The sequence below is a fragment of the Chrysochloris asiatica genome, unplaced genomic scaffold (assembly GCF_000296735.1).
Source record: "Chrysochloris asiatica unplaced genomic scaffold, ChrAsi1.0 scaffold00116, whole genome shotgun sequence".
Lineage (NCBI taxonomy): Eukaryota > Metazoa > Chordata > Mammalia > Afrosoricida > Chrysochloridae > Chrysochloris > Chrysochloris asiatica.
In genome coordinates, this window is record NW_006408634.1 from 9,262,178 (window position 1) to 9,271,569 (window position 9,392).

Here is a 9,392-nt window from a genome sequence, read left to right on the forward strand (position 1 = left end):
GGGAGCAGATCTCCAGGTCTTTCTCCCTCAGAATTGGGTTTGAACTGCCAGCCTTTTGGTTAGAAGCTAACCAACCACTTAACCATTATGTGACCACGGATCCTTGCGTGTCCATAGAAAAACAAATTAATCTTGGAAGTGAGGAAAAGCTAGAGGAATTAGCCTGGAAGAAGAAGGATAGATGAATCTGAGAAAGGTTAAAGGAATGAATGAGCACAAACCAAAAAAAGACCATCATCCAGGGATGAGTTAAAGCAAGAAGGAATGGTGGAGCCAGAAAGGAAGATGGTGCACCAGGTGGATGGTGGTACGGGTGGCCTCCCCTTACACTGTCTCGGTCTTTTCTGTCACAGTGTTCACCGTGGAGCTCTGTGTGTAGGACTTGCTCTCCCTGCACACGGACTCCTCTGTCAAAACATTCTTGAGCATGGAACGGAAGGATTTACGGCACAGGGTCTGGAAACCCCTCCCAGCGGCCACATAGATGATGGGGTTGATGCAGCAGTTGACATAAGCCAAGGAGACACTCAATGCATCTATCTTCCTCGCAAATTTGAAAGTATCTGAGTCATTGCTGTTCAAGGCCATTATCATGCCGATGACCTGATAGGGCAGCCAGAAGATAAAGAAGCTGCTGACCACAGCCACCACCACCTTGAGGGTCTTCATGGAGCGTGTGGCCTTGCGGCTCCATGTGCGCAGGAGGAGAAAGGTGTAGCAGATCGAGAGGGTGATCAGGGGCCATAAGAAACCCACTATTAACCGTGTGCTGGCCACCGTCACCTCCTTATGTTTATTTTTACTATAGTTGAGACCACACACGGTCCTGGGTGGAAAATGATCCTCCTGTGCTGACCGGTACAGGAAAGAAGGGATGGTCAGCAGCAGGGCCAGGACCCAGGCCACTCCACAAGCCATCCAGGCCAGACGAGCCCCTCGGTAGTTCTGACACCAGATGGGATTGAACACCAGCAGAAAGCGGTCGGCACTGATGGTGGCCAGGAGCAAGATGCTGGCGTACATGTTGAGCAAGATGAGGGAGGGCAGGATATGGCAGGCAGCCTCACCAAAGGGCCAATGGTTGTGCAGAACGATCGAGGTAAACAGGATGGGTAATGCCAGACAGGAGAGGAGGTCAGCCACTGCCAGGTTGAGAAACCAGATGGCATTGATGGTCCGCCTGGCCTCGGACCCTGTCACCCAGACCACCAAGGCATTGCCTGGCACTCCCACCAGGAAGACGAGAGTGAAGATGACAAGAGCAATCATGTCCAGAGTCTGGATCTCCGGGGGGGCAGGCGTACCATCCACGGGATCTATGTGATCTGTCGGGTAGTCATACGCATAATCAGGGCTGTTAGTGGTCCTGTGTTCCTGGGTGGAATCAGAGAGGTAGGAAAGATATAAGTCTGAGGACTCCTGGCTTTGGATCCACCACACCACCTCTGTGAGCCCCAGGTGTCTACCAGGAAATGGAAGCAGGGGCTGCTGGGGGTTCGGCGCCAACTGTAGTGGTCATACCAAAAAAAAAGAGGAAAAATCTCAAGCACGCTGCTGTTGCGTGGGTTCTGATTCATGATGGTCCCACGTGTGTCAGAGCAGAACGGGTCAGCAGGCTTTTCTTGCCTGTCATTTTTACAGACCGAACTCCATGGCACGTAACAGCAACAACACTCTTTACAGAAACAGGTGGCACCACTAGGTGGGTTTGAACTGCCAACTTTGAGCTTGGTAGTCAAGTGCAAACTGCTTACACCACCCAGGAACCATCCCCATTGCCCCATGCAGTTTCTAAGGATATAATCTTCATAGAAGCAAACTACCTCATCTCTCTCCCATGGAATTATTGGTGGTTTTGAACTTCCAACCTTTGAGGTTAGCAGCTGAGTGCTTAACCACTGTGCCACCAGGGTTTCTCCCTAGCAACCATTTTTTGTTGTTGTTGTTAAGTGCTGTCAAGTTGGTTCCAACCCATAGCGATCCTGTATAGGGTTTCCAAGGAGTAGGTGGTGAGCTTGAACCATTTGAGCTTGCAGTTCAAATGGCTTTGCAGTCTGGCGCATTAACCCACAGCACCACACCAGGACTCCATACCAGCTATTAAAATATCAAAATGCTTCCACACTGATTGGTCAGAATTCCCATTCTGACAATGCCATGGTGATCTTGAAGTTCACGGGTGTCTCATGATCCAGAAACCAAATGGTTAGTGCGGAGCCCTACTATAATGCTGGAAAGTCCCCCCTCACCCCTTCCCCACCACATGGTGCAAACGATTCACAAGCTCACTGCTAACTGAAAGGGTGAAGCTTCAAGTCCATCTAGAGGTACCTTAGAAGAAAGACCTGGTGATCTCCTGAAAAATCAGCCATTGAAAACCCTATGGAACACAGTTCTACTCTGACACATATGGGGGTACCATGAATTGGAGTTGACTCTATGGCAACCGGTAAACTGTATTGTATGACCACTATCCATCCTTATTGGTCAATCAATGCCACACATACAATCCTACAGGACAGAGTACCACTGCTCCTTATGGTTTCCAAGATGTAAATCTTCTGTGGTCAGTTGGCATAATATAGTCCACAAAGATAATGTTCTACATTCTGCTTGGTTGGGTAGTGTCTGGGTTCTTGCAAGCTTATGAGCGACTGTGTAAAGTGCAGCTATTGGTTTCTCCATGTGCGGAAGAGAGAAGAGTGTTAAGAATTGAAGAGGTCTGGAATCAATTAGTCCAGTGGACTCATGGACCATGTGATCATCTGTCTCCATGACTCTGAGATCAGAAGAAACTAGATGGTGCCCAGCTACCACTACCAACCATCCCAAAAGGGATCACGTTAGAGGGTCCTGGATAGAGTGGGAGAAAATGTGGAACAAAACTCAAAATTATTTAATTAGAAAAAAAAAAAAAAGACTGGGTTTATTGGTCAAAAAGAGACTGGAGGAATTTGGACATTGGATACTCAAATGGGGGGTGGGGGACTACAAAGGCAAGAAGTAACTGGCTTACAAGCTTTCAAGGGGGAACCTAGTGCTAGGGAGCATGGAGGAAGGCAGAATCTCCAGTAGGTACTACTCAATCTGTCTGGGTGGAGCAGATGAAAGGAAATACAGATGGGTAACTCGTGATACTGTAGTGAATAATGCTTATCAGGAGTGATTATGAGTGTTGGAAATGCAAAGGTAGACGTTTTGGAACAAGGAAGGGAGTGATTAATTCTCCAGGATAGGAGCGGAGGTCTCTAGGACCATCAACGGAGAAGAGCCAAGAGGGGGACCCTACCCAGAGAAACAGAGATGCCTGAGATGGAGACAGAGACGATGACGTGGAGTGATGAAGCGACTGGGGACTTTGGACCCAGTGAAAGGGACTGTGGGCCGAAAACTGGGGGTGGGGGGGGCTTAGGGGACGTGTAGGGGGCGGGTTTCTGAGATATACCCTTTGAGTGGTTGATGACGCATGGAGGGGATTGGAACCATGGCAATGAGATGATATACAATGGAATGAATGTAAAACTAAAGTTCTCTCATGTAAACTACCATATAATTCACAATAAAACATTAAAAAAATAAATTAATAAATAAAAAAGAGGCTGGAGGAACCAGAGACCATGGCCTTCAACCACCCTTCAGGTCTGGAAAGAGACTCACCCTTGTGGCCAAATTTTTAGTCAAACAATCAATAAATGTATAGGAATGGGACAATACAAGCAAGGTATGCTCACCATGGGAATGGGCTATCATTCCAAATTCAAAGGGAACCATTTTCCTAAGGACAAAGCTGAGAAGGGATAGGGAAGTGGATAGAATGCAAAGAGGAACTACAGGGAGGGAACAGGACAACTGTTGTTGGCTGTAATCACTGAGATGAAACCAAGTGTACAATTTGTCAACTGTAAAGCTAATGATCTTGTCCTTCACTCAATTCTCAATAAAAAGTTAAAAAAAAAAAAGACAGGAAATCTTTATGGGAGCAGACTTTCAGCCGTGAAGCGGCTGGTGGGTTCAAACTGCCGATCTTTCAATAAAAGAGCAGAATACTTAATCCACTACACCCTAAGGACCTCTTCTGGCCAACCTTACTGTGTTGTTGTTGCTAAGGGCTGTCGAGTCAATTTTGGCTCATAGCGACACTGCATAGAGTTTCCTAGGAGCGTCTGGTAGGATTGAACTGCCACCCTTGAATTTAGAAGTCCAGTGCTTATCCCACAGCACCACACCAGGACTCCTACCTTAGCAGTTATTAATACTTTTGACTGCTCAATCTTGGATGGACTACGTGAAGTTAACTTCTGCCTCTGCCAGTTTTGCAAGCTCTCAGTGATCCCTGACTCCTGGATAACTCACTTAGAAAAAAGAGCTTCTCCATGCAGTGGTCACATCATCCGCTGACCATGCTCTTTCCAAGCGTAAACTCACTGGGTCATTTCCTCTCACTGACTTCACAAGTGAAGGAAAAAGATGCTGACATGAACACTCGGGTGCTTCTTGATATAAATGAGTTACCAAGCATTTCAACAAAAACCAAGTGCACAACTAAAGGGCCCTGCAAGAGTTGCTGTTGTTATTAAGTGCCATCAAATCAAGAAACGCTGTAGACGGTTTCTGAGACGCTCATGGATTTGACCTGCCAATCTTGTGGTTTGCAGTCCAGTACTGATCCTACAGTGTCCAGCAAGAGAAGACTGGCTAATTGAATGATGGTCCGTCCACCCTGGGCAGCAGTAAGCAATGACAATATGGCGGTTCACTGGTAGAAGTCTTGCCTTCCAAGCAGGAGACTCAGGTTCCATTCCCAGTCAGGGCACCTCATGGGCATCTGACACCAGTCTGTCAGTGGAGGCTTGCATGTGGCTAGGATACTGAACAAGTTGCAGCAGAGCTTCCAGACTAAGACTAGGAAGAAAGGCCTGGCCATCTACTTCTTAAAAATCAGCCTATGAAAATCCTCTGGAGCACAACAGTCTGACCTGTAACTAACTGATTAAGGGGTAGTGCAGGATGGGACAACATTTCATTCACGGAGCTGTCAGGAATGAAAGGGTGACTCTACACCTACTAATAATATATTTTTTAAAATGAGGACGTTCTTTGTGTATGGATACAAAGAGACAGCCAAGATCTACTATGAAGTGAAAAAAGCAAGAGGCAGAACAGTGTTCAATGCATACGCGTTACAAAGGGGGGGGAAACTCTCACATGTATGTGTGGTGTATGTGTTAGAATAATAGCGGTAGAAGGAGACACAAGAAACTTGTAAGGGTGGTTACTTCTGGAGAGGAGAATTGGACAGCTAGGAGTAAGTGTTAACCAGAAGTTTTTTCATATGTGTTTTCATTCTTCCTGAATACAGAAACATGTGGATGAATTGCTCCTTCACACAATGAGGTGAAGGGGAAGGTAATATACAATAGGAGGGAGGTTGGTGAAAAAAACAATGACGTCAAGGGTAGTCACTGGGAGGAGTGAAAGAATGAAAGACAACAGAGGTAAATACTGTTATATATGTACAATCCTGCAATAATGATGACCGACAAGTACAAGATGAAAAGGTATGAGAGGGAGACTGGGAGTACACCCACACACACACATACAAAGAATGTGTAAGAGGGATTTGTGTTTCTACAATGCTAAAGAAAGTTCTCAGAGTCCTTGGTGATGCAGCCTTCTCTTGTGGTCAGTGGCTAACCCCAGCAGTTTGAAACTACCAGCTGTTCCGCAGAAGAAAGATGAGGCTTTCTGCTCCCATAAAGATTTACAGCCTCGGAAACCCTATACAGGGTCACTATGAGTCGGAACCGGCTCCGTAGCACATAACCAACCACTGCCCACTCTGTTCTAAGCATTTTTCATGTCTTATCTCATTGAACCCACATAACAACTTGATTGACGTGGAAGTTGTGGCAACATCACTTTACATATGAGAAAACTGAGGTTACAGAGGTTTAGAGACCTTTTCAAGACTTCACAGTTTGCAAGCTGCAGAGAGAAGAGACTAATTCCAAGACTTGAACTCCAGAGTCCTGTCCCTGAGCGGTTGCCAGGCAAAAAGCTTGGCAGGAGGGACAGACATAGGGGAAGAGGGAGGGGTGCACAATCTAAAAGAAGGTATAAAGGTAAGAGGGAGGGTGCTACACATCCGAGAGAGAAAGAAGATCAGCATGGCTGCAAGCTAGCCAAGAAGAGCTTGGAAAGGTCTGCAGATACTGTGTTAAAGAATTTGTATTTTATTCTAGAGCAATAGGGAGCCATAGTGTGTTAAAGAATTTGTATTTTATTCTTGAGTTGGAGAGGGGCTGGGTTAGATTTTCTGTTTAGAAAGACCCCATCTGGTCACTAGGAAGTAAAGAGGCTGAGGTGAGGGCCCAGGTCAGTGAAGATAAGAGACTTGGATGAGGGTGATGGGCAAAAGGAGGAAGAAAAGAGGAAGGACTTGATAGCACAAGGAAAAGATACTATCCACAGTCCTGCAGCTGGTGCATGGGAGGGGCAGCTGGTCAACACTGTCCTAATCCCTTCCCTGTCTGGGCTTCATCTTTCCAATGGGGAAAGTTCTGCCAACTGTTTGTTTTCCCCAATGAAGTAGAAATAGCAGACCCACTTAGGAGCTAGTAGACACAGAAGGCAGTCTGCTTTTTTTCTTAAACATCTGCTTTTCCTGTTCCCACATGGACAGAATGTCTTTAAACAATCCACCCACAGAATCACATAAAACCATTACAGGTTTCTAAAACATAGGAGACAAGACTGTAGGTGGGCACTTTGACTCATATCTACTCTCTTGAATTCACATGATCCTTGTCATGAAAAATCCAAATGCATTAAAAAGGAGCTCCTAAGTGGTGCAAGTCAGCTAGTAGGTTTGAGTCCACCAATAGCATGTCAGAAGAAAGGTAGCCTACTTCTGAAAAATCAGCCACTGAAAGCCGTCTGGAGAGCAGTTCTGCTCTAATATATATGGGGTCACCGTGAGTCAGAATCCACTCGACAGCAACGAGACTGGACTGAAATGCAAGCATTAAAAAAATACGAACACATTTAAAAAAAAAAAAAATGATAAAGACAAGCCTCCACGCCCTTTGAGTACGCAATGAATGAACTGCTTCTCGGGTAGCTGTTGCTGGTAAATGCCATTGAGTTGGTTCTAACTCACAGTGACCCTGTCTGTATAGGGTTTCCGAGGAACGGCTGGTGCGTTTGAACGTCTGACTTTGTGGTTCAGACTGACCTGAGGCCCAGTGCTTATCCTACAATGCCATACCGGAACTCTGCAGTTCAGGTTAGCCAAAAAAAAATTTTTTTTTTTAAGTTTGAGTGAGCAAGGATTTGGGGACACAAACACTCTCCAGGCACTTAGGTGAGAAATATACATTGGTACACTGTTGGCTATCTCTGTTCAAATAAAAATTGCACATGCCTTGGATTCAGCATTTACAATTCTGGAAACCCAAAAGTGTGACCAAAGTTGTAAATAGAAGCATATTCATTGCAGTTTTGGTTTTAAAAACAAAATATTACAAATAACCGTAATCTCCATTGATGGATCCAACATCAGCTGGTACCCAAGTTTACCTCTAGGGGAAATGACATAGGTCTGAATCTCTGGGCTGGCCAGAGGAAGTAAACTGTTCACCAAATACTCTTTGATACTTTGGGATAGTTTATGGAAATGGGAAAAAAAAAAAAGAAAAAGAAGAAACTAACAAGTTGGCCAAATTCTGAAAATTGTGTTTTATAAAAGTTGAATGTCAAAGGTGGAATGAGGGGAATGAAGTAACATCAAACCCCTCCCATGTCCAACTTGCCTTTTGCTTCCTCTTTCAACCAGATGAAGCAAGATGTCAGTCTTCATGACATCAAATACTGAACCACAGCCCTGCCTGGCTGGTTTCCAGATCTTAAGACACAGGTGCAGACTGGAGGAAGGACCCCCTCACTTCACCTGGGGACTCCAAATCCAGGGGGCATCTGATTCTTCTAAGCACTATGAAGGACTCAGGCTATTTCTCCCCTGGCCTGTGCCTCAGTTTCCCCATCCCCACAATTCAGAACTTCCAGAGCAATTTCATCATGCCTTCATACCAGCTTTCTCTAGCCTCCCAACCAAGCTGCCTGAAAGTCCTCCTTTGAATTCACAATTTGTGGAAATTCGTTGACATTTGTATGAGACCTAATTCCAGGGTTTGGTTCCTTGAGGAATGTTCTTGGGTCTCCAGCTCTGCGGGAGAGCTGTGGCTCCCACAGGCCCTTGACAATCTTAGTCCTTAGCATCATCCCACCTCTGGAGTCTGAGATGAGAAAGAGGGGACAGGAGGTTGAGGATGAAGAGAAGAAGGAAACGGACAGAGAGAATGAATGGAAATGTTGAGGAGTAAAAAAGGAGTTGATAAAGAAACCACAGGGGAGTATTCGGGTCTCTAGGTCCCTTCTTAACTTACCATCTTCTGATCTCCCTGCCTCTCGGATCAGCTGATGGTTGGTCACTCCTATCCTAGGGCTGTGGTTTTTAAAGCCCTAGGAGAGGAAATGACCGTCTTTCCTCTCCGGGTTGTGATTGGTCTCTGCACTGGGTCCTTTGCGGGGGCTCCCTCTTTGAGGCTCACACATACCCAGGAGATTCTGAACATCTCCTTCGAATCAGAGGAAGAAGGCTTAGACTCGGAATACTGAGGACGTCCATGATCTGAGAGCGGAGGAAAACAGTTGGCAGAGGCTTCCCACCACAGCCTGAGTTCAGCCCCACTCTGTACTTAAGAGCTCTTTCTTTCTTTTTGCAGAATAGTCCAATGGTCCAGATAGCTTGCATTCCTAGTGTGGCGCTGTAGAATCAGCACTGGACTGCGAACCACAAGGTCGGCATTTCAAACCCACCACCTGCTTCTTGAAAATCCCATTCAGGGTTGCTATGGGTCGGAACCGACTCGAGGGTACTTAACAGCAACAGCCAGATAACTTAGACTTCCAGTGGGTCCTAGGGAACAGGTAGGTACTGTCCCTCCCTTCCCCCACCTCCCAGGTTGCTCTGAGCCCCAGAGAGGCCAAGCAGATCTGTGGAGGTGACCCAGCACTTGGACACATTTCACTGTTAAATCTTTATTCCTAGAAGTGTTTTGGTTTTTTTTCTTAAAGGCTTTTTTATTTCAAAAACAAAAACAAAAAACTTTTTACTGAATTGAGTGAAAATTTACAGAGCAAGTCATCATCAGTTTTATGGTCAGCCAATCTTATACACTGCTTCACTATAAGATCACAATCCCCTCCATGTACCATCAGTTAACAGTTGTTGTTAAAGTGCCGTCAAGTCGGTTCCGACCCATAGCGACCCTGAACAGGGTTTCCGAGGCTGTAAATCTTTACGGGAGCAGAAAGCCTCATCTTTCTCCTGC

General features: G+C 45.8%; 1 protein-coding gene across 1 annotated transcript; it reads right to left on the minus strand.

Moving 5' to 3' along the window:
* Positions 1-324: 324 nt before the first annotated feature.
* On the minus strand, positions 325-1,577 carry C5AR1 (complement component 5a receptor 1). Its single transcript, XM_006868433.1, has 2 exons — positions 1,467-1,577; positions 325-1,374 (listed from the first exon to the last, which is right to left on the minus strand). Exons 1-2 carry the CDS (start codon positions 1,575-1,577, stop codon positions 325-327), a joined length of 1,161 nt encoding a protein of 386 aa, XP_006868495.1.
* Between the last annotated feature and the right edge of the window lie 7,815 nt (positions 1,578-9,392).

What these genes read in the sequence shown, in the direction of transcription:
- C5AR1 (XM_006868433.1), bottom strand. Translation starts at nt 1,577, where the DNA reads ATGAATCAGAACCCACGCAACAGCAGCGTGCTTGAGATTTTTCCTCTT. An exon ending in GCCCCTGCTTCCATTTCCTG is followed by an intron (nt 1,375 to 1,466) that starts GTAGACACCTGG and finishes GATTCCACCCAG; the next exon opens with GAACACAGGACCACTAACAG.